At 38.7% G+C, this 25,929-nt stretch overlaps 1 protein-coding gene across 4 annotated transcripts in view; it reads left to right on the top strand.

Moving 5' to 3' along the window:
- Nucleotides 1–25,929, top strand: part of LOC104585819 (glutathione reductase, cytosolic) — a 77,073-nt gene that overhangs the window by 24,789 nt on the left and 26,355 nt on the right. For all 4 annotated transcript variants that reach the window (XM_088894175.1, XM_088894191.1, XM_010242819.3 and 1 more), the window contains exons 7-10: nucleotides 12,985–13,058; nucleotides 13,156–13,239; nucleotides 20,485–20,572; nucleotides 20,744–20,825. In XM_088894175.1, coding sequence (XP_088750301.1) covers nucleotides 12,985–13,058; nucleotides 13,156–13,239; nucleotides 20,485–20,572; nucleotides 20,744–20,825 — 328 coding nt within the window. The remainder of the gene's footprint in view (nucleotides 1–12,984; nucleotides 13,059–13,155; nucleotides 13,240–20,484; nucleotides 20,573–20,743; nucleotides 20,826–25,929) is intronic.

Here is a 25,929-nt window from a genome sequence, read left to right as displayed (position 1 = left end):
AAGAACTACATCACCCCAAAAGAGAATTGGAGCTGTAGAGCTCAACATCATGCATCTTCCTACTTCCACAATGTCTGCTCTTCCTTTTTTGTACACCATTTTGTTGTGGAGTGTATGTACAACTGCTCTGATGGACAACTCCATTCTCCAATAGGTATGATGCCAGTTTTTCTTCAAAGTATTCCCTCTAGCATTGTCTGATCTAAACACTTTCACTCGTACCCCAAACTGTGTCAGCACCATCTGATGGAATTGTTGAACCAAAGACGGTACTTCATCACGGGATCTCATCAAATATATCCAAGAGTACCAAGAGTAATCATCCACAAACAAAAGAAAATACCGATAGCCACCCATAGAGGAAACATGGTATGTCCCCCACACATCAGTACGAACAATATAAAAAACAAAAGAACATCTTTTGTTACTTGCTTTAAAGGAATGTTTACAATGCTTTTCAAGTTGACAACCCTCACACTCCAAACTAGACAAACTGACAGACTCAAATAATTTTGGAAACAAAAAACACCAAGAAGCAAAAGACAAATGTCCTAACCGATTATGCCGAAGCATAATCTGACCCACTGAATTTGATTCAATACTCTTGCTGACATGATGACTTTGGTGACTGGGAAGCGCATCAAGAAGATAGATTCCATTCACCTCACGACCACTCCCAATCGTCCTCTTTGATTCTAAATCCTGCAAAACACAATAACCAGGGGAAAAAAATCAATGAACAGTTCAAGTTCTTTGTCAAGCTACTAACAAATAAGAAATTAGTCCTCAATCTAGGGGAACGAAGGACAGAAGGTAGGGTAATGGTATCGGTTATCTTGATAGACCCTTTCCTAGAAATTTCAACATGTGATCCATCAGTTGTGGAAACTCTTATCTCTGCCAGAGCAGAGGTGGTATGAGGTGAAAATGTTGGAACTTTGGTCATATGTTCTAAGACTCCTGAGTTTATAATCTAGGGAGGTCCCCCCTTACCTGTAGTGGTTACATAATTTGCAGTGGCGTGTGAACTACTTGTGTGTACAAACCAAGTAGAATGACTACCTACTGATCCACCTGCACCTTGTTGTCTACCTGATAATGAGTTGGAGTTGGTTGTATCCTTCTGATTCAGAAACTACTCATATCTCTCCAATTCGGTTCTCACTACAGCTGCTACAACAGACTCTAGTGACGTTGTAGTAGGTGGCCCTGATAAATCACCAGTTATTGCCATATTCACATTTCGCTTATTATTTTTGAGCCGGCTCAATACAAGGTGTGGGTAAAGCTTCCAACAAGTATCTCTTGTATGTTTGGATTTCTTACAGTAGTCACATAACAAATCCTTTTTGTCCTCCTTCCTCAGTCCATTTCCACCCTTGTCCCCACCTGGCTTAGGCTTCACTGTGCTAACCATAACTGCTCAAGGCCTGGGTTCCTCATCATCACATTCACCTTCTCCTCTCCAGACACAAAGGCATATGCCTGAGAGAGAGAGAGAGTTACACTGTCTCGAGAAAGAATATGCTATCGTGCAATGTCGTACTTAGGGTTAAGTCCAGCTAAAAACTCAAAAACCCTATTCCTCTCTACCAGCTTTTGATAAGTTGTTGCATCTTTGCCACTTTTCCAAACCACAATCTCCAAATGATCTATCTCCTCTCATAAGGTTTTGAGGGCTGAAAAATAAATAGCAACAAATTTATCTCCCTGCCTAGTAGCAATCACTTTGTTTCTCAACTAATAGGCTCTAACAACATTCTCATTCTGTGAATAGGCTTTTGCTACTCCATCCCAAATCTCCTTAGCTGTGTTAGCCCATAAAAAATTATTACTTATATGGGCCAATATGGAATTGCATAGCAAAGTCATCACCTCAATTTCCCATGAGCACCAATGGCCATCTTGGCAGATTGTCACCATTCTAAGTAGTTTGCACCATCCAACTTGACTGTAGTGATGGTCCCGACCCCGAAGAGGTCTCCAACACCTCCTCTCCCTGATCTCATTTCTCCTGTAAATTTGTTTTCAACTCCACAACCCTTTATAACTCCCAGAATTTATTAGGAAATCAATTTGAGATGAAAAAAAAGGGTATTTATCTCCTTTGGAAACCTCAAACACCCTCCTAGAGCCCTATAAGTCCCTCCCTCCAAAGTTTCCCTTTTCCATGGGAGCGGGAGAAGAGAGAGTAGTAGAGGTTGTAGCTCCCTCTAGAGACCTCCAAAAAGGCTGGGACTTGAACCACCCCCTTCAAAAAACCTCAAGGAACCCTAGAAAACTAGAGCACCACTTCCTTGGTCAAAGTCGAAGAGTCCTACTAAATCAAGACTCTCCCCCTTTCTCCAGTTCTTCCTGATTTTGGTGTAAAACCCTAGACCAGCTACAAGGGATTGCAATTCCACCAAAAATAAAAAAATAAAAAAATTGGGCTTACCTGAAGTCTTCAATCAGCCCTTTATCTTATCATGCAGTCAGCCGATCTAGGGCTGCATGATGGAGCAGCTCAAGAAATCTTGAAACTTGCTTCGATACCAAGTAGAAGAGTTTGGACAACCTGTTTTGATATAAAAACTGAAAAAGAAAGAGAAGAAAAAGGCTTCAGCTAAGATCTTAGAGACAACACCTTAGCCAGAAAGGTGGAATTCACACCCAGGTTAACCACTCCTCTCCTGTGAAATTCCTCAAACACCAACAATATATCATCTTTCAAAGTATCCCAACAATCTTGATAAAAGGCCACTGCGAACCCATCTGGACCTGGAGCTTTTGTTCTATCCATAGAGAAAACAACCTCCTTAATTTCTTTCAAATCAACCCCCACATCTGGCCAGTCCAAACCTTCCATCTACACCCCCTACTCACAGACTTCCTTAAGATAGATTTAAAATGTCCTACAAAGGCCCTTGCAATCTCATCTTGTTGTGTCAACTCAACTCCATCCACCTCCAGTTTGGAAATAAAATTCCTCCTCCTTCCATTAGCCAGAGAATGAAAGAAGCTGGTATTCCTATCCCCCTCTTGCAGCCATCTACATCTAGATTTTTGCCTCTAACTTATTTCCTTCTTATGTAGGAAGTCCTCTAACTGTCTTCTCATACTTCTTCTATGCTCCTTGTCTGCCTCTCCAAACTCTCCCCTCTCTTCCTTCACATCTAAGTTCTCAATTTGGTCCATCAAAGTTCTTTTTCTTTCCTCAATCCTTTCAAACTCCAATTGATTCCATTCCTTGATCTTTGTTTTCAGAAATTGTAAATTTTTATGGAATCCCATCCCTTCCCATTCCACTATTGGGTTGCATTCACTTCACCATTCCCTTACTCTTTTAGTGAACCCCGGATGGAGTAACCACATATTTTCAAACCTAAAAGGGGAAGGTCCTCCACTCCTCTGCTCCTTACATGTCACAATAGGCCAGTGGTCAGATGTCAATCTAGGAAGAACCCTAGAGTCTAAATTCCCCCAATGTTCTTCCCAATCCAAAGAGATCAGAAACCTATCTAGCTTGGAGCAGATGGGATTTGCTTAGAGATTTGACCAGGTGAATGTCTTATGGGCTAAGGGAATCTCTTTAAGTTCAAAGACATCCACAAACCGGTTAAACTTCCTCATACTAGTTGTCACTCTTTGATTGATATTATTGGTTTCCTCCTTGAATCTTATCACATTAAAGTCCCCACCCACGCACCAGGGCCCATCCCATAGCCCTCTGATATCAGTCAACTCCTCCCACAATTCCTTTCTCTCTCTATAGTCATTTGGTCCATAAACATTTGTAAGCACCCACACAAAACCATCCTCCTGTTGCTTGAACTTCAATGAAATTGAATATTTCCCAATCAACTCCTCCAGTCCTAAAACCACATCCCTCCTTCACAGTCATTATCCCCCTTGAGGCACCCCAAGAGGGAAAAACCACCCAACCGATCCCCCTAGCTTTCCAAACACTCATTGCCCATCAATCATTAAACTCCATTCTCTTGGATTCCTGTATTAAAACAATGTTTGGGTCATATTTCTTAACTACCACTTTGATTGTAGCTCTTTTCCTCGCACTTCCTATGCCCCTCACATTCAGCTAAGTATCTTCATAGTCATCTCTTTCTTACCTCCCTACAGCTCCTCACCACTACTTCATAGTCATCACTACTTCTCTCTCCTTTCACCCCAAAGCTCTTATCACCTTCCACATCTCTTTTCAATCTCTCCACTTCACTCATTTTCCTTTTCTTTGTTCTTATTTCCTTCTTTTGTAGTCCACTTTTCAAACCATTTAAGTCCTCTGATCTACATCCTAGCTTCCCCACAAAGCCTGCTATCAGGTCTTCTCTATTAACTCCCTCCACCACTTTTAGGGACACCCTTGTTCACTTTGGATATACACACACGGTCAGATCATACCCTCTTTGTGAAGAGGAGAGGTGCACTAGTTACCATCTTATTGTCTATGTGGATAACATTTTAGTTATTGGTGATGATATGCAAGAGATTGATAGCCTCAAGTACTTCCTTAATGCTGAATTTTTAAAGAATTGTGAGCATTGACATATTTCTTGGGGATTGAAATTTCTAGGTCCAAAGTCGACATCTTCACTACCCAACGTAAGTATGTGCTTAACTTGCTCACTGAAACAAGCAAACTTGGGGTACTACCTGCTATCACACCTATTGATTTGAATCATAAGCTCTCAGTGTAAGTATGTTCTAAAGGTTGCTAGGAAAGTTGTTGTACCTATGCATGATGTGCCTTGACATTTCTTATGTTGTTAATGTCATTAGCCAATTTATGCATGCCTTGACATTTCTTATGTTGTTAATGTCATTAGCCAATTTATGCATGCCCCTAGAGTTATAAATATGGTTGTGGTAGAGAGAGTTCTGTGTTACTTGAAGGGTACACCAAGAAAAGGTATCCTTTTTTCAAAGCATGGTCACAGAAAATTGGAAACATGTACAAATGTAGACTGGGCAGGATGTATTGATAAGAGGCCTACATTGTACTATGGTTGCTGGAAATCTGGTTTTTTGGAGGAGCAAGAAACTATCACTGGTGACTAGGTCTTTAGTTGTGGCAGAATATAGAGCCATGGCACAAAGTGTATCTGAGCTATTGTGGTTACAATCTCTAATGGAGAAAATGGGTGTTGAATATGACAAGCTCCTAATGCTGAATTGTGAGAATTAGGCGGCCATTAGCATAGCACATAATCCTATCCAACATGAAAAATCAAAGCATATTGAGGTACACAAACACTTCATTAGAGAGAGGGTGGCATCTAGGGAAGCTTGCCTACCCTTCATTGCATCTGAAGAACAACTAGCTGATGTACTTATCAAGGGAGTTCCTAAAGCTAAATTGCAACAGTATGTAAGCAAGATAGGTATGATTGACATCAATGGTCAGCTTGAAAGGGAGTGCAGAAATATTAGGGCGGATGGGCCTTAGTTTAGTTCAATTTTATGTTTATTATTTTTTTGTGTTAATGGGCCTTTAGTCTCATGGGCTTGTTAACCTTTTTCTTTAATTTTATAAGCAGCCACCTCATGCAAGGGTATTTATGTAATTTTTTGAAGATAAATAAAAAAGAAAATTTATTAACAAAACAGATTAAAGATACCATAGGGTGATAAGGAATCACCCAAAAAAGGAAAGACCAAGACTTTCAACTCAACCCCTTAGGCCTTAGAAAATCAACCCTGAAAACACCATTAGCATCCTGAGATTCCCCACCCCCAATACAAAAATGCTTAACCCGAATAACAGAAAAAACCTCCTTACACATAATGCCGAAATAAGCAAGCATAAGTAAGAGATCCCACCTAACCTTTCCCATCCGCTACCTTAAAACAATGACAACCACACTCAGCCTTTCTAATTCAAATATCACATTCTTTTCGAAAAAGTGAACTGCACCCAAGTCTTCTCTCTTAGAATTCCCCTCTTCCATGTTTTCGCCAATCTTCAAACTCTCATTCACTTCAACCACCAAAGAAACAGAACCAGCTACATTAATGCCTGAGATGAATGTCTCCTCCTCCTTCAACAGTTCTCTAGACTTTTCTTCAACCTCCTAAAAGATTACCCAGCAAAACCCTTCCCCCCACCCCTCCCCCCAGAAAAAATAAACCCAATGTTTTACTAACCTCTACCTCTTTGTTCAACACCCTTTCCATATCCACCACCCTCTCAATTTTGTGAGTCTCATCAATAATTACCTCCCCCTCTAAAGCCAAAGCTACACCACCCTCATCGTCAACATCCTCATCTTCTTGCAAAGGTCTAGTTCTATTTTTTTGTTTCCTGCTGTAAACTCTTGACGTGGAATTTTCTCCCTTTCCATCCTTTTCAACATTCATCTCCACTGTTTCACTAACTTTCTTGAGCTCAGCATCCTCCAACTCAGTCCCTGTTCGAATGTTGTCTCCCTCTCCCCCTCCTCCAGATTACTCCAACTCGGTTTTAGCTCTTTCTCTGCCTTAAAAAATTTGAGACTGATATGACAGTTACTTTAGAATGCGTACTGGAAACTTGTTTTTGGAGGGTTATTCAAATAGAGGTGATCTTTCTGGAAAATCTCTTGCCAAACCAAGTTCCGGGGCGCTCCCCTCCCAGCTCTCAACCCTCAGGACACTGTTCCATGCTTGCCTCCCAACCCAACTTCAAGCTTTAGAGTTTGTACTGGAAACTTGTTCAAGGAATAGATGGAGAAAATGAGAAACCTCGGGAAAATAAGAAACCTTGGAGAAAGTAAATGGCAGAAGGAGATTACAATAGAGAAGAAAAAAATGTTGATCGAGGAAGTTGGTGGATGCTCAAAGTTGAAGGTTAGAGAAAACAAAAGGTCGATGGTTATTCTAATTAAAGAAACTATCAACTGGTTTAAAGGATTCATGGATGGCACGGTTCTGGTTGGGAAGGAGAGATGAAGAAGGGAAGGTCTTCACAACAAGAATCAAATGAAATAGTAAAGGTTTTTTTGTCCAAGGTTTAAAATGTCGATGTCGATGGAAATGTCGCTTACCAAAATATAGGACATATGTCGGAAATGTCGAGGGGAAATATTATAAAAATTAGAGACATTGTGGAAATATTATGAAATATGTGAAAATATGCAATGATATTTTGTAAAATGATAAAAAAAGCATTAATACATATTTCTAGACTATTATCTTATTCCCAACCATTATATAAAGCTAAGAAACTAAGATCAGTAACAAATTAGTAAATGACGATTTACTCATTTATTATGCATTTTGATGTTTTTACAAGGTTATCTGATATTTTCTTTTCTTATTTTTAATTCTGATTTATTATAAATTCTAATATATTTATTTCACACTAGTAAATAGAAATACATTTATTCTGATTTTTTAAATATTAAAGCTATAATACATTATGTTTTATTATAAATTTAATAAACTGATTCTCCTTTTTGTAGCATTAAGGTTATGATAAATTCTGATTTCTTATAAAACTTAATGAATTTATTATGATTTTTAATACTAAATTTATAATAATTATGATTTAGTATAAAATTTAATAAATTTATTCTGATCTTTTATATTAAATGTAGAATATGATTAATTGCAAAATTTAATAAACATTTTCTGATTTTAATAAATATTTTAAAAATACTAACTAGTTAATATTTTATTACTTGAAAAATATTTTGTTTTATATTATAAAGTAATTAATTTATTCTTTTTGTTTTTATTTTTTGTTAATTCTTTTTTATAAATATTTTATAAAAATACTAACTTGTTAACATTTTCTGATTTTTATTTTTGTTTTCTAATGAATATTGTAAATTTATCTCAAATATTAATTTTCTCATTATTTATTTATTTTAGTGGCTTTTGTAGTGAGGGTCTACATTATTGTTGTAGACCTTCATGTATTGTAATAAGAGTGAAATAAAGATTCTATTTACAAGTTCCCTTTTATGAGGTCTATAATATTACAATAGACCCTCTTGCATTGTAACATGTTTATATAATGGTGTTTTAAAGATTCCATTTTAGGTTTTGCTATTGTGATGGTCTATAGGCTTCCATAGATCATAATGGACTATAACAAGTCTTTAAAGTTTAAATAAATTAAGGCTGAGGTTTCAATTTCATTCGGATGAACTTCAGCTTCCTCAAATGTCGAAGAGACGCAGAATGTGTCTGCAACCAGTGAGCAGTAAACCAGCACTCAATGAAGCCCTTCAAGAAAAAAATAGAAGATGACGAAGAGCATTCTCCTTCTCGACCTTGAGTTCACACCTTCCACTGCCCTCTCTCTCTCTGTCTCTCTCTCTCTTCTTTTTTCCTAGGTTTTTCATGGTTATTCACCGTGAGAGAGAAATAGGGTTATTGCATATCTGAATTAAGATGAGAGAAATTTCTTCAAAGTTTCATAAGCTGAACGTCCTGCTTCCAAGAAAAAGATATTTCAGCGCATGACCACTCTTGTGCTTGGTTAGATCCTGAAGTTGTACTCCAGCTCCAGGTACACAAGCTAAAACGTAAAACTCTCTTCTTTTTTTATCAAAAAACCCTCTTCTTTTTCCTGTTTAACGTCTCTTTTTGTTTGATATGAGATGTTTGTAGTTCAAATATATGCTGTCGACATATACTTGGAAATATTTCGATATATTATATATATATTTTTTTTGTTTTTTGGAACGATATTGTCGACATTTACCAAAATGGTCGAAATATCGACCGACATATTGTATTTTTTTTTTTAATTCATGTAAAATTTATGTCGCTAGGTCTCGACACCGACATATGTCGGGCGATATTTCCGACATTTCGCGACATTTTAAACCATGCTTTTGTCATACTCACTGAAAGACTAGGGGAAGGAAGGAGGTAGATTGTGTGTATTCCAGAAGGGAGGAGGAAAATGGGGTGGCATAGAATCTCAGAAACATTGGAGGAGTTCACGCACAGAAGATGATTTTCCCAAAATGTGAACGGACTTCCGAAGGAGGAACAGGGTAAGTGAGAAGAAACACAGAGGGATGAAGAAGAAAGTCAAAAATCCTTGGACGACGAAGTGCTTTGTGGTGTCTTAGGAGTTCCAAAAGTTTTGTTTGCAGGGAAGGTCAATGATATCTGTTGAGTTTTGGGCTGATATAACTTGTTTTTATTTACATAGTATAGTTAGGGAGTTATTGGGCCTTAGGCCCCTTAGTTTATATTTTAAGTTAAGAGTTCTTTATGTTCTCACAAGTAGCCAACTTAATAAGGGCATACTTGTCTTTGTACTATCTTTTATTTATGAGTATATAATCTAATGAAAGGGGCGGCCAGACCCAATTCTGAGCTTCTCCCATTCTCTTCTATCTCTCTTCTCTCTCTTTCTTAGCTATCTTTAGTAGTTAATTCTGATTGACCACAATCAGTTTGATGTAAAGAATTCCTTTTTGAATATGAAGAAGTGTATATGTCTCTTCCTCCTGGGATGTATGGGAAAGAAATGTAAGGTAAGGTATGTAAACTAAAAAAATCACCCTATGGCCTTCAGCAATTGTGGAGGGCTTGGTTTGATAGGTTTTTTTTTTTTTTGATCAATAACACAATTCATTAATTATCACAATAAATTACAGAGAGGAAGACAAACTTTCTTATCTTCCAGTTACATCAAGAGCCCCAAGAGAGGAAACAAGAGAGAAAGAAAGAACAGAAAAAGAAGAAAGTTAAATTACATCTTTGCCCAGAATATGACATCCCTAGCCCATCAGCAAAAAGAATTAGCTGATCCTTTTACCCAACTAATTTTAACTTCCATTCCTCGAACCAGCCATCTGAATTTTCTCTTCAAATTACTATAACTCCATAAATTGCTATCTTCTTTGTTCAGCCACCCAACCACCACCTCCGAGTCCCCTTCATTATGTGTTTTTTGATTTTCATCTCCCTAGCTTTCTGGACACCTTCCAAAACTGCGTGGATCTCAGCTCTGAGAGAGTCACTCACTCCAATTGGGCCTGAAAACATAGCAGAAACAACCCCATTCTTATCCCTGAAGACACCCCCAATCCCTGGTTGTCCGGGGTTCCCTTTGCTACTTCCATCAAAGTTTAGTTTCATGAAACCCATAGGTGGGGGAGTCCAAGACACACTCATCCCTGCTTTAATCTGGGTATAGCTAGCAATCTCACCCCACTTCCTCAGCAAGTCATCTACTGTATATTCTGTGAACAGCTCCAGGGACTTCATCCACTGAATAACACTTATGTGGATCAGGGCCCTCAACTCTTCATCACCTCTCTCTACATCAGAGAAGATTCTAGAATTTCTTTCTTCCCACAAAGACTAGCATATCTTATGGCCCTGGAACAGGGAAGGGGGGCTGCAAAGGTATGGTCTCAAAACCTGCTGTCTCTTCAACAACCAGAAATGTAGGAGGCTCAACTGCAGAAGTGGAAACAACCTACTCATCTTGAACCTTCGCCGCTGGTACCACCTCTAAAGGACAAGAGGAATCACAAATGAAGGAGGATGTGGAGGTAGTGGTGGAGGAATTGAAACAAAGGAACTAGGAGATGACTCAATAGGAGGTTCACCATTAGGCTCAATAGGAATAGGAAGAGGAAGATCAAATAACTCAGACGAACTCTCCCCCTTAGGAGGACCATAAAAGGGAAAATACTTAGAAAAAGTGGCATCCATGGAGACAAAACAGGTTCTACTGGCTAGATCAAAGCAATAGTAATCCTTTGTCGAGGCATATCCAAGAAATATACATTTGTAGGCCTTTTGGTCAAGCTACTTACAAACAAAAGGTTGGTGTGGAGTTTAGGCACATGAAGGACAAAAGTGAAGGTGAGGGAATCTATGGTCTTGATGTTTCCCTTGCTAGAAATAGGAGCAAGAGAGCCATTGGCTAGGGCTATTTTATAATGACCAGAAAACAAGTTATAGGAATTAAACGAAGTAGAAATGCTAGTCATGTGATCAAAAGCTCCTAATTCTATAATCCAAGGGGATTCTACAATTACATAAGGTAGTTGCATGGTTGGTAGTAGCACATATACCTGAATGTGAAAAAGCAGTGGAAGTTAAGTTGCCTAATGGATTAGAAGCTGCTGCAATTATGCTCTCAAGTGATTAATTATCCTCCCAAACTTCTCAAATTCTGCCTTCACTACTGCCATCTGCTCAATAGTAGCCTTCGCATTAGAACCCTTGTCACTGTTTGGAATCATGGCTGCATTGGTATTTCTAGTCTTTCCATTTCCAACTTTCTTACCGTTATTAGCATTCCTAAACCAAGCTGGAAAAAGGTGTGGGTGTAACTTCCAGCAAGTATCCTTCATATGTTTTGGCTTTTTGCAATACTCGCAATCTCACATATAACATCTTTCCTTAACTGCCTTAGGTTTCACCTTACATTAGCAAAGTGGTCAATTGGAACTGCTCCTTGAACTTGAACTTGCCTTTTGCTTTCCTCAGTACTCTTCCAAACAATTACCTCCATCAAATCAATCTCCTATCACATAGATTTCAGCATTGAATAATAAACTGCTAATGGTCTCTCCCGCTGTTGTAAATTATTCACATCATTTTTCAGCTTATATGCCCTAGCCACATTCAATTTTTGGGAGTACGTCTCTATAACACTATCCCAAATCTCCTTTGTAGAGTTTACCCACAAGTAATGTTGGCTGATATGAGGCTACTTTAAGTTCACCAACCAACCGATAATAATATAATTTTCTTGCATCCACTTCTCATGGGAGGGATCATCTTCCTAAGGTTGTTTCTTACTACTGGAGATATATCCCCACTTTCCTCTACTACAAACATATATTCTCACTGATTGTGACCAATTCAAATAATTGGTTCCATCAAGCTTTACTATGATCACGACTAGTAGAGGATCTACAGAAGCTCTTGGAACCTATTTGGATGTTGAGCTTTGCTTGATCTCGACTTCAGAGTGCTCCATTACTTCTAAAACATCAAGGAACAATTTTCATATAGAAAATAAGAATGACTGAAAAAGATAACAACATTGTCATTAACAGGACCCCCAAACCATGATTGCATCTTACCCAACAACCCGGGAGAAAATAGAAAATTCCAACCGTCCCTTGGATCAATCTCTATAAGGATAAAAAAGAACCCCTTCAAACATTGAGTGCTAGGTTGGAACCCCCTCTGGGATCCTTAATTCAAAATCTCCAGTTAGTTAGGGTTTCCGGCAAAAAACTTCAAAAATTGTCCTGGTCACTAATCTGATTGCCTCTTTTCTCCTGAAATCCTCTACCAACTGAGCTGATTATCTTCTTCAATCAATCAACCATTCAGATTTTGATAAAAAAAATCAACCATTCAGATCTCCATAAAACTGTGTATGGGATTAAAAAGAAAAGAAAAAGAGCAGTACAACTGCTCTGATACCAAGAAGAAAACTATCCAGCAACTGATTCTTTTGTTTAATCAGGAAAAGGAAGAAAGGAAAAAGAAACAGTATGGGAGCAAGAAAGCAAGAGAAGAGAGAAGAGGAAGGAGAAGAGTTGACCGTAAATAAATACCCTTGTGTAGGGTGGCTGCTTATAAACTTAAAGAAAAAGGTTAAAAGACCCATTAACACAAAAAATAATAAACATAAAACTGAACTAAACTAAGGCCCACCCAGCCCAATGTTTCTACATGTACTACTTCGACAATAATACTGCTACCACACATATATACAATATTATTACCAACTCATATATACAATTATTGTTGCCATTAGGTGGACAATAAATTATGAGCACTTAAATCGTTTCCATTAGGCAGACAATAATACTGCTACCACACATATGTACAATATTGATGCTAGCTCATCATGTTATAATACCATGTTTTGCATGGAAACAGAAATATGTTGTGGAAATGTTTGGAAGTATGTTGAAATTTTAAACTATGTTTAGATGTGATACTTGGCTTGGAAGTAGTCCTTATTTGTCTTGGAATTAATCAAATGGATAATATGAATTTTAGGAATTGGCCATTACTTCTGATGAAGCTTTGAGCTTGGATGAGTTACCAAAGCGAGCCGTGATACTGGGGGGAGGGTATGTGGCTGCTAACTCATCTCTTATCTTTTCATTCATTCTTTCTGTATATAACCCGGAAATGAGTGATATTGGCCTGATCTATCTTCTTATGTAGGTACATTGCTGCTGAATTTGCTTCAATATGGAATGGGATGGGTGCTACTGTGGACCTACTATTCAGAAAAGAACTTCCTTTAAGGTTGTAACTCCGGTTCTGATATATGGTTCTTTTTGGTCATATATAGTGCCAGGGAAACTGATCTAGCAGCCATTTTAACAATACTTGTTATTATTATTTTTGAATTTTCAGTTTGACAATCAAATAGATATGTCTTAGTAATTTAAATTTTCAGCTTTAAATAGGTTTTCACAGAAACAAGCAACGAGTCTGTGGGCATTCTAGGCATACCCATAAGTAATAGCTTGAACATGAGAAAGTCTATGATAGCTGTTGTAATTTTTAGTTATTGGGTGCAGGTGCAGCAATGTAATTTTATATTTTTAGCACACTCTGAATAAAAGAACTGTGGGGGACTTTATTCTATGTAATGTTACAATTTAGTAATGTAATTTCCTTAATTCTCTATGAGAGATAACATGGTATAGAGCATTTTCTGTCATAGATTTGATCTTCTTCAATTTATTCTCTCAGTTTCTTCTTTTTTGTCTCCTTTTCTGAAGAAACTGTATCATATCTTACTCCTGGACTGATCACACATCTAGCATTGACTTGCTCATTTTTTTCTTAGTCAAAAGACCAAGATAAATTCGTTGGAGTAATCAGAACTCACTGAGTATGGTTTGGGCAACCCTGCAATGTTCTTGGAGGGGTGGTTATTGTCAGAAGTCTAGTAGAGTTGGTACTGCATTATCCAGCAGTGATAGCAATGAATATAAAATGGAGAATATAGGATGCATCATGTATGAATGCAGTACATTGTCAGAAGTCTAGTAGAGTTGGTTATTGACTGCAGTGAGCAGTAACGGGGCTGATAACCATTTCTGTTACGGACATGGTTAGGGATGTCAATGGGACCTGGAGTCACCTGGCCCAGCCTGACCTGACTAATTGGAATAGCATTCCAAACTTGACCCACCCTGACCTATGAATGATATGTATATATATACATTTTTCTTTCAATGCCACTATGCGAACGGGGTGTCTCTGGTCCTGAACATGACCTGAAGCCCGATTAAGGAAAATCTGAACCTGATCCAATAAGGTTGGGTCAAGGTGGATTTACCCAAGGATCAAAATATTGATACTATACCCCTTATATTTGATGTATCATATCCGTGTTGGTGGTCATGAAGATTCATGGATGCACCGATACACAGGATTAGGGGTTTTTGAAAGTTTGGTATGGTAGAAGGCATTCCTCTCATGCTGATAAATTAAAAAAAGTAAAAAATAAAAAAAGCAAGAGTATCAGTCTTGTTGATACACACCAATACCCATTTTTTGGCATTGGGCTTATCGATATTTTGATCCTTGGATTTACTGCTTAATCCAACCTACTGACATCCCTAGTTATTGGTTTGTATAAACCTTAGTCTTCAATTTTTGTCTGTAGACTTGCATTAAGAACTGTTAACAGATGTTATTTTATATATGTATAGTACCGCAGGGGTACTATTGTACTTTTCCTTTTCTTTATGTTTAGTTGTTGTCTCCCTAGTATAAATATAACATTCTGCGCCGCCTGCAGTATCTCTTGGGACTCTCAGTTCTCTTGTCTCTCTTCTCCTTTCTCCCTTTCTCTCTTCTTCCTGTACAACATGGTATCAGAGCAGGACGTCCAAGTCTGAAGGGTGAAGTCGAGCAATCTGTCTTTTCCTCTTCCAGCATGTAAAAGACTTTGTTTCGAGGGTGACAAACTTTCAGAAGTTATCATCTGCGGTTCATCTGCTGTTCGTTTGCCGTGATGTTCGACTGAAACTTTCAAAAGTTATCTGTTGTTCATTTGCTGTTCGGCTGCCCTGGTGTTCGACTGAAGTAACCTTCTTTTACTTTGTTCTCATTTGCTGTTCAACTGTCTTGATGATCGACTAAAGTACCTTTTGTTTACTCTTCTCCTTTCTGGTCGTGTGCCTATGCTGGACCTGTTCTAGGTCTGCCGATTGGATGTGAGGTGAGCTGCACCTCTTTCTTTTCCTTTTTTGTGGGGTCATTTGATCCCTGTGAACAACAGCTTTTTGGTGGACTGAAGGTCTGGAAGTTGAAACTGTAGGTCGTAAGGACCTTGTTTATGTGCTGCAACAACAGTTTTTTGGTGGACTAAAGGTCTGGAAGTGGCTGGTACCTTCTGTAACAACTTTTTTAAGGTTGTGTTCCTCTTTTGGGTGTCGTTTTTGAATCTAAAATCATGAGTGGTGAAGATTCTGCTACATCTGGAGTTTCCTCAATGCTGAATGGAATGAGTGGGGGTGTTGACCCATCCTTTCCCATGGTTGTTGTCCCTCTTGATGGTTTAAATTATTTAGAGTGGTCAAGAGGGATCAAGCTGTATATCACTGCAAGGGGGAAGATAGGTTATATTAATGGGAGAATAAAAGAACCACATTCTGGGAGTGTTGAATATGATAGATGGAATCAGGAAAACAACATGGTTATGTCTTGGCTTCTAGTCTCTAAGCAATCTCAAATAAGGAGGAATTTCATGTGGGCTGAAACGGCAAATGAGATCTGGGAACAAGCAAAATCAACATATTCGGAACTGCAACACTATGCAAAAATTTACCAACTACAGGCAGAATTGTCTACTTGTAAACAGGGGGAGAGGTGTTTATCTGTATATTACTCTGACTTGACTTCTGTTTGGAAGGAGTTGGATCATTATCAGAGTGTGGAATGGAAGTGTGATGAAGATGCAAAACTGTACAAAAAACTCGTCTCCCAGCAGAGAGTGTTTGCTTTCTTACATGGTTTGAACCCTACATACGAGTCTATCAGGGTCCAGATCCTCGGTTCTAAGGATCTTCCATCAGTCCAGGAAGTTTATGCTCTTGTACAATCTGAAGAAAGCAAAAGGAATCTGACGAATAGTTCTGGTGGAGATGCAGTTGTGTCGGCCGTGAAAGGGAGTGTTACTACTAGTGGAGGAAATTCTTCCAAGGAGAAATTCAGAAAAAAATGGATGACAAAGATAAATTGTGGTGTACTCATTGCCAGAAGCCCCAACACACCCGAGATACATGCTGGGATCTCCATGGAAAGCCGAAATGGGCTCAAGATTTGAATAAGAAGCAAAGTTCAGATGTGAATAAAAGGTCAGAACAGCAAGGTACAAAGAAACACACTATGGCCAACATGGCTACTCGAGAGAATCAGCCCCCCATCCATACTGTGACTCAGACACATTCATCTGGATTTGACCCAAGGGAGGATATTATGAATTCCTTCTGTGACCATTTAGAGCTAGAGCAATTCGTCAGATGGATGCTCCTCCCTCAACCTCATTTGCGTCTACATCAGGTAACTCTGCCACAGCTTTCCATGTTGCTTCTTATACCCTTGACTCTCCATGGATCATTGATTCTGGAGCGTCAAAAGACATGACTGGTATGTCCTCTTACTTTCAGACCTATCACCTTCTTTCTGGAAGAGACAAGGTGAGACTAGCTGATGGATCATATGCTTCCATAGCTGGTCAAGGAACCGTCTCTCTTCCCCTTGGCCTTACCCTCTCTGATGTTTTACATGTTCCAAAATTTCCCATTAATTTGTTTTCTGTTAGTAGTGTTACTAATTCCTTAAACTGCTCAGTGACATTTTTCCCTTCTTACTGTGTGATCCAGGATCTGGCCTCGGGGAGGACGTTTGGTAGAGGACGTATGGTTGATGGACTTTACATGTTGGAGAATAAGGCTGGTCTTCATGTTACAGAGTCTAAGAGTCAGTCCTGTAAGAGTCAAGTTTATTTATGGCATTGTCGCCTTGGTCATTTATCTTTAGTCTTTGAAAGTGGTGTTTCCAGATCTGTTTAAGTCAGTGTCCGTTTCAGATTTCTCTTGTCAAACGTGTCAATTGAGTAAACATTGTAGAACTCATTTTCTTCCAAAAAATAGTAAATCTGAATTTCCTTTTCACATTGTTCATTTTGATGTGTGGGGCCCTGTTACTTTACCATCTGAGAGTGGTTACAAGTAATCTATCACCATCATTGATGATTATTCTAGATATACTTGTATATCCCATGCGAACCAGGGAGGAAGTATCAAAAATTATCCAAGATTTTCAGCAGATGGTCTTCACTCAATTTTAAAAGGAAATCCAAAATTTTCAGTTAGATAATGCGAAAGAGTATTTTCATAGTGATCTCACGGAATTCTTTGCTTCGCGTGGTTCACTTCACCGCAGCTCTTGTGCCCGAACACCACAACAAAATGGTGTTGTTGAACGAAAGAACCGCCATCTCCTTGAAGTGGCCCAGGGTTTATTACTCCATATGTATGTCCCCAAACGTTTTTGGCTTGAGGTTGTCCTTTGTTCTACCCACCTCATTAACCGTATGCCCTCTCGTTGGTTAGAGTGCAAAGCCCCACTTCAGCTTTTCTTCTCTAAGGCCCCCCTTCTTCCCATTCCTCCTCGCGTATTTGATTGTCGGTGCTTTTTCCAAAATCTGTCTCCCACTCGTGGGAAATTGGATTCTCGTGCTATTCCTTGCATATTCTTGGGGTACTCCTTCACTTAGAAGGGATACCATTGTTTTGATCCTGTTTCTCAGAAATTCTATGTTTTCATGGATGTCTCTTTCTTTGAGAATGAGCCTTTTTTCCCTGTTTCTCCTCAGGAGGAGTGTAGGAATGAGGAGAAGCTGGTTCAACTCCCTCCTCTTCCTGATCCTCCGCCTTTTTGTGTCTTCTTCCGTTGTCGCAAAGGCCCCAACCAAATTCAAGAGCTGTGGAGGATCTAGAAGTTGTACCTCTAGTGCCATCAAACTCCTTGGGGGCGGATCATACTCACTCAGGTACCTTGGTTCTCAATGATGTCCCTGACCCCATTACAATTGATACCTCTATTGCTAATGACCTTGACCTTCCTATTGCTCATAGGAAAGGTGTTAGATCGTGCACCACTAAACACCCTATTTTCCACTTTGTTTCCTATGAGAACATTTCTCCCTCTTTTTGTGCATTACTTACTTCCATTGACAGTGCCCCTATCCCTAAGAATGTGGCAGAAGCTCTTTCAATACCTGAATGGATAGATGCTATGAAGGAAGAAATTAATGCCCTTCATAAAAATGACACATGGGAACTTGTAGATCTTCCTAAGGGAAATGATCTAGTTGGATGTAAATGGGTGTTCACAGTCAAACATAGGGCTGATGGCACGGTGGAGAGGTATAAAGCTTGTTTAGTGGCAAAGGAGTTTACTCAAGTGTACGGAGTTGATTATGCAGAGACCTTTGCTCCTATTGCCATGATGAACTCCATTAGAGTTCTATTCTCTCTTGCTGCTAACCTTGACTGGGATCTACATCAGCTTGATATCAAGAATGTATTATTGAATGGTGACCTTGAAGAGGAAGTTTACATGATACAACCCCCTTGGTTTTCAAGCTCAAGGTAATGAACAGAAGGTGTGCAAGTTGAAGAAGTCTTTATACAGGCTAAAACAATCACCAAGAGCCTGGTTCAACGGATTTCATATTGCGGTTCAGCAGAAAGGATGCAAGCAATGTCAATCTGATCACACACTGTTTGTGAAAAGAGGAGAAGGTAAAATTACTGCTTTGATAGTGTATGTTGATGATATAATTGTCACTGGTGACTGGAAGGATGAAATCCAGAGGTTGAAGGGTTTTCTTGCCACACAGTTTGAAGTAAAGGATTTAGGGCCTCTAAGATACTTCATTGGAATTGAAGTTGCCCGCTCAAAAAGGGGTATCTTCATTTCTCAAAGGAAGTATGTCCTAGATTTACTCCAGGATACTGGAAAAATGGGAGTGAAGCCAATTGACTCTCCCATTGATCCGAACCATAAATTAGGTGACAGCCAAGGTGAACCTATCAAGGATGTGAAACAGTTTCAGAGACTTGTAGGGAGATTGTTATATCTTTCTATGACCCGCCCAAACATTGCTTATGCTGTTGGTGTCCTTGGCCAGTTTATGCATGCACCTATGTCCACTCATCTTGAAGCAGCAGAAAGAATCCTCCGATATCTTAAAAGGTTTCTAGGTGCTGGCTTGTTGTTTCAAAGACACGGGCATTTGAAAGTTGAAGTGTATACTGATGCAGATTGGGCTGGATCTCAAAACGACAGAAAGTCTACTAGTGGCTACTGCACCTTCATAGGAGGAAACCTAGTTACCTGGAGAAGTAAAAAGCAAAGTGTGGTGGCTAGATCCAGTGATGAAGCTGAATATCGAGCAATGGCTCATGGAGTGGCTGAAAGTACGTGGATAAAGAATCTGTTGAGTGAGTTGGGTTTTCCAGTGGACAGGCCTATGACCCTATTCTGTGATAACAAAGCAGCCATAAACATTGCTGCTAACCCAGTGCTGCATGATAGAACAAAACACATCGAAGTCGACAAGCATTTTATCAGAGAGAAAGTCATCACAGGCAAAGTGTGTACTCCCTATGTCAACTCTGAGGACCAACTTGCAGACATCTTTACAAAAGGACTACACCACTCAAGACATCATGATCTATGTGACAAGTTGGGCATGATTGATATCTATTCTCCAACTTGAGGGGGAGTGTTAACAGATGTTATTTTATATATGTATAGTACCGCAGGGGTACTATTGTACTTTTCTTTTTCTTTATGTTTAGTTGTTGTCGCCTTAGTATAAATATAACATACTGCGCCGCCTGCAGTATCTCTTGGGACTCTCAGTCCTTTGTCTCTCTTCTCCTCTCTCCCTTTCTCTCTTCTTTCTGTACAACAAGAACAAAAGAGAAACCATATACTATATTATTTTAAGTACTTAGAGAAAGACATAAATAAATAAAACCTTTGGATAGCTTTGTAGTTGATGTATTAGTCAACTAGTCTGCCTGGTTGATGCTTAATCATCCCAGGTTACAACATTATGAGTATTGACTGACTAGTTAGTGATGGTCGATCTGACCCTCAACTGACTAGTTGGTCAACTAACTGATGCTAACTGCATTTCTTAATTATCTTAGTTTTTTTTTTTTTTTTTTCTTTTCCTGCATTGTTCACTTAAATGAGAAGTAACCTGCAGGGTCCTTTTCAGATTGGGGTGGGATTGCATTTATCTGTGAATGGTACTTTTCAGTTTTAACTAAGCATGAAGTTATACTATATTAAGAAAATAATTAATCAATTCCTTGATATTTGAATTCATCTTTCTGTTAATCTTTGTCAGAGCGAAGCATACTTGAGCTTTGGGTATTATTCTGTCAACTTCTATTTTTTGTCTACAATGCATTAGTGTTGCTTATGACATAGTGTCATATATTACAGAGGTTTTGATGATGAAATGAGGGCTGTGGTGGCAAAAAATCTTGAAGGCAGGGGAATCAGATTGCACCCGGGAACAAACATATCTGAGGTATTCGTAACTTAGTTGGTCTATTCTCACCCTTGTGCATTACAGTCCCTTAATGATCATATAAATTTCTTTTTTATTGTGGTTTTTGTGCATTATCTTGTCCATAACTATTTTATTTTTCATTTCAACCTACTACTACTGCTACAACTAATTTTGCTTTCCATGATTTAGTTGATTAAAACAGAGGATGGCATAAAAGTTCTCACAGATCATGGGGGAGAGTTGATGGCAGATGTTGTATTGTTTGCCACTGGTAATTTCTGCCTGCCACTTATGATAAGTGCTTTCCACGTATCAAACTTGTTCTTTGATTTACCATTGCGAGTTTGTATCATAGTTTGAAGGGAGTTTAATTTAGCATATGAAAATGACACAAGAGATGGCATAGTTGGATGCACAAAATTCTTTTCTACTTATGCGCAAGACAAGTCTCCCCATCCTAGTGGTTGGCATACCAAGATACAAGAAGGAAAGAGAGAACATAGTTATCAAGGCGTTGCCTAGGTGCCCATGGCTGGGCATCTTGCCTAAACACCTTGACTTATAGCAACAAGGCGCGTACCTAGGTGACAAACATGACAAGGCAGGCACCTTATTACAATATCATTCATAGTGCTACATCTTACTAATATATTTACTAGTACATTCTATTATATACTATATATATATTACTTTGTTTTGAAGTTTTACTGTTGAAATTTAAATGGTCAAAGTGTTTTCAGAAGAGAAAAAGAACGAAAGAATAGTAGTATGAAGAACTTTCTCTTTTTTTTTTTGTTTTTTTTTTCTATTCTCTCTTTCATACATTAAATAAAACAGTAGGTCCACCCTTGTTCTTTTTTCTCTTTTACGTTCTATCTTGAACTTTTATCATATAAAGCCATAACCTTTTTAGTTGCTAATTGATATGAAATTGCTCTATTAAATACTTGTTATATTAGTAGTATTCTTGAAATTAATATATTTAAATACTTTTATCTTTTAGATATGATGATTTGCCCTGTTTTAAGAGGAAATTTAATATTCTTAATAAAGAGAATTGCTATTCTTTCAATCAATATGCATGCTGAATGGTATATAAAACTAGGGACCTAGCCAAAGTTTCATTCTTTAACTGATAAAATTCTTATCACCTAGGCACCCTACTGTCACCCTGAATTGCTTAGACAGCTTGACAACAATGAGGGAGAAACAATCAGTAATTGTTACTTAATCTTATGTTATGCATATTTTAATATATCAAAATTCTTGATCTTCCTAATTTTGTTACTTTTTAGGAAGCACATATGACTTTTCAATGTCTTATTTTCTATGGTTATTGGTTCTTCCCAACTTTGAAGACATTGATATATTCTCACTTTGCTATGGCTTTTGGTCTAGCCTTGGTGCTATACTTGAAGATGCTTGGCTGTTGTTGCTGGTATTGTTTTTATTGGTGAAAGCTTGTAGTTTTTGGCTTGTTATCTCAAAACTCCTTTTATTTAACTCTTTTCACTAAGATTTTTTAAATTTACCATAAAAACATATTTTTACAAGATAAAAATGTTAGTTTATTTTGATTGGTTTGAGTACTGAGTGATAGAGGTTTGAGAGATCACAAGCTAGATTAACAATCATATCACTTTATATTTATACTAATGCTGGATGGATTTGCAAGCATGGTTTAAAATATCAATATATATCGGTCCATATCAAACGAAACATATTGGTTTTTAGTGTTACAGATACGTAGCATGGGTGGAATGGCCAAAACTCAACATTATTCCACTTGTATCCATAACCAATATAGGCACCATGGTCTGTGTCAGTGTTGTATTTTCTTGAGGAGTAATAGTAAAATTTTATTAATTCAAAACTTGATTTAGAGTTGTGATTTCATACAACATCCCAGGGAGAGGTGCGAGCTGCAGCCCCTCCTAGAAGCTTACAAGTAAACTAGAAAAAAATACAGGAATCACAGTTGAGCCCAAAACAATTCTTCACTATTTACCTCTTTGCTTGGCTAACACATCGGACAAAGTATTTGTTGATCTCCCCACCCATTGTAAAGAGACTGACATATTCCTTGTCAACCAACTAAATTTCTTCATTTCGTTCTTGTAGCACCATATAGAATCTTCAGGATTTTTCAACTAGCCCACTACCACCTTGGAATCCCCTTCAATTATCAGATGTTGTACCCTCAGCTGGTTTGTAAATTGCACCCCTTGTACAACAGCTAATAGCTTTGCCCTGATAGTCTCCAAATCCTAAAGGACCCGAGTAAAGCAAGACAATCTCTCCATTCTCATTTCTCAGAACACCCCCCATTCCAGATAATCCTGGATTACCCATGCTACTTCCATCAAAGTTCAACATTAGTGAGCCTTCTGATGGAGGAGACCAGCTTGTATTTGTGCTCCTGTTCATGTACTTTGCTTGTTAAAGTTCTGCATTGAACTAAAATGTAAAAGTACCAACTTGCTTTTACATTTCCATGGAACAAAATGGCCTAGCAAAGGTCTAGACTTTCAGCAATATCAGTTGCGATTTATATAGGATGTGCCTTATGCTCACAATATCCACTCAACTACTGGGTGTCATAAAAGTTAAGATAGGTGTTCTTGCTTTTGTAGAATTGTATCCATAATAGAATTTGCTTTTGTAGAATTGTATCTACAAACAAGATGATCATCTTGTTTGCATGGTGTTCTTGCCATGAAAACTTGAGGGGAATCGCTGGGAGGTAACCGTCGATGTTTGAGGGTAATCGGTTTAAGAGGGGCCACCGCCCATTTAAGGGTGGCTACCAAAATAACCGAGGGGAGAGGGGTAGACAAGATGCGAGAAGTTCGCACTTTCTGCAATGGCTGGCTCATGGGAAGGTCTTTGTTAAAGCAAACTCCAGATCCTTCTTTTTGGATCTGGATAGTGAAAGCACAACGAAGATATCAGTCTTCCTACAATCTTGCTTGGTAGGAAGTTTTGATTGGAAAGGATTCGAGCTAGAGGATATACTGAAGTGGTCTTCAAGAGTCTGGAACTGCTCGCAGGGGATCGATGTGAGGCGTCTTGACAGTGACAGCTGGGTGTTTTTCCTACCCTCAAAGGTAGAAGCTCGGAGAGTTCTAAATACGAGTTCGAGATGTTTCAAAGGAGCCTTGTTGCATCTTGAACCTTGGTCGGAATCGGTGGGAGTTTAGTGGAAGAAAGAAGAGGTTCCAAAGCATTTTTGGGTTAAAGTATTTGGACTTCCTTTACATTTGTGGAGAAACGAAATTGGTAGGATGATTGATGACCTCTGTGGTGGTTTTGTGGAAGTAGACGACTCAAAGAAGTATACGAAGTCCTTTGAATGTATGCGGTTGAAGGTTCGCTGGGTGGGTTTACCCCCTTAATTAGCTAACATAGTGGTAGGCGAAGTGATGTACATAGTCATGATTTGGTTGAAGATCAAATCAGAAAGATTGGTGGTTCCGAGGAATTATAAAGATTCTATTCCAATTGGCAAGGATTTCATCTCTCAAGTGTTAGCTAGTGTACTGGTTGAATGAGAGTTTCGGTCAACGATGGACACTACCGAGGAGGGTCGGTGATCTTCCCCGTAGCTCACTCTGACGACCACCCTGTGAGTCCACAACCTGTCAAAGATTAGGAGGAAGAAAGTTGGAAGAATGTGGAGAATAGGAAAAGAAGAAGATAAAATCCCAACTGTAGGTTTCCAAAAAAATCCTACAACCAAGATAGAACTGGGGGTGAGGTGGGAAAGGGCTCAAAGGCAAGGCAATTTCGAAATTCAAAATTCCTAAATTTTAGGGAGGCTGATGTAGCATTTGTTGATAGGTTGGATGAGGTTGTGGTGGATAGAATTCAAAACCAAGTGAGTTCGAAAGAGATGGGCCCAGTAGCACACAACCTTAATAGAAAGGTCGGCCCACTTTGTAACCCATGTTAGATAGTGTATGCCCTTAGCTCCAATCAGATTGATGTATAGATACATTTATTGTAAATGAATGAAAGTACATTATTGTTTCATGTTGACATTGGTATGTTTCTGTGTAACCCCTTAAACCGAACACTTATGAGACTCGTATTAGTTTAGAATGTTCTTAGCCATTGGATAGACTTGGAAAATTTATCCTGCCAAGGCTAACACTGATGTACTGCCAAAGAAGTTGGGGCAGCTTGTCTTAGTTGTTAGGGTTGGACCCGAAGCACATGTAGTGTGTGTTTGGATGAAACACTAAACCCAAATCATTTTCCAATTATGCCCTAGACTGGACCTTGGAGATTGATGAGCAAAATTGGAAAGTTAGACATAACCCTTAGACTTGATTATGGTATTGCACTAGGTGTTGGATTGGGCTGTCTTTGATATGCCAATTAGTGAGACCCATCAATGGTCAAAACTTGGGTATGTTGGGGCAGTTTGAGTATTTATCTGAGTGGGTGATCATAGTGATAGGATAGGCCCCTTTGTCGGATAAAGTGAATGATAGGGCTTACACTCTCTCTGATGGAACCCTAAACTATTGGTAATGGATTTCAACTTTGTTTGAGATTTGGTTTTGCAAAATATATTTATATGATATATATTAATGTTTTATGAAAATTGTTTGAAAAAGGTTTTAATTCCCAGGATCCATTCGAGTGGAAAGTGTGACACTGCACCTTGCAGCCAGGGGAGAGGTCCTTCCTTGTCGGTTAGTGTTTAATCATTATGGGCTGAGAGGTTAAGTGTAAGAAACCATTAAGGGCTGATTACCTGATGGGCTTTATCTTACTTAAGTCCATTATCCTTGCGTCTTCATAGGATGGCTGAATTCAAGAATCATTTAAGTGAAAATGTTGGGCCCATAGTGATGTGCTTAGGGGTTCACTACATTTAGTAGTGAATTCGACCAAACCTTTTTATAGAGGCTGGGCCGAACCCATGTGGACTTATGTGAGGTCATTGTGGGGTCCCACACCATAAATATCAAGCCTAAGTTGTCCATGCAACACCCTTGGGTCGTGAGCCTTATAGTTGATGGGTCTAAGGCCCATAATTAATATGATTAATTAAGCTGGCACATAAGTCCACATGGGTTTGGATCTGGGCATGGAGCACCTAATCTTATAAGAAGATAATGTATATCTCTAATTAGAGTCCAGATCTGATTCAGATCTGGATTATCTCCTTATTATATTAGGAGATAGCTTCATAAGAGATTATAAAAGAGGATGTGACCAGTCCATGACAACTTCATATTTTTGCAATTTTTGGTTCTCTCATCATCCTCAATTCGATCCAAGCAGTTGGATCTCAATTTTGCTGAATCACCTTCACCTATACACTATGCCATTTTCAGTGGATGCTGGTTTTAGGAATGATTTGG

The sequence above is a fragment of the Nelumbo nucifera genome, chromosome 1 (genome assembly GCF_055504915.1).
Source record: "Nelumbo nucifera cultivar China Antique chromosome 1, China Antique-T2T, whole genome shotgun sequence".
NCBI lineage: Eukaryota > Viridiplantae > Streptophyta > Magnoliopsida > Proteales > Nelumbonaceae > Nelumbo > Nelumbo nucifera.
The sequence above is the reverse complement of the archived record's forward strand: the minus strand, read 5'-3'. Positions and strand labels throughout refer to the sequence as shown.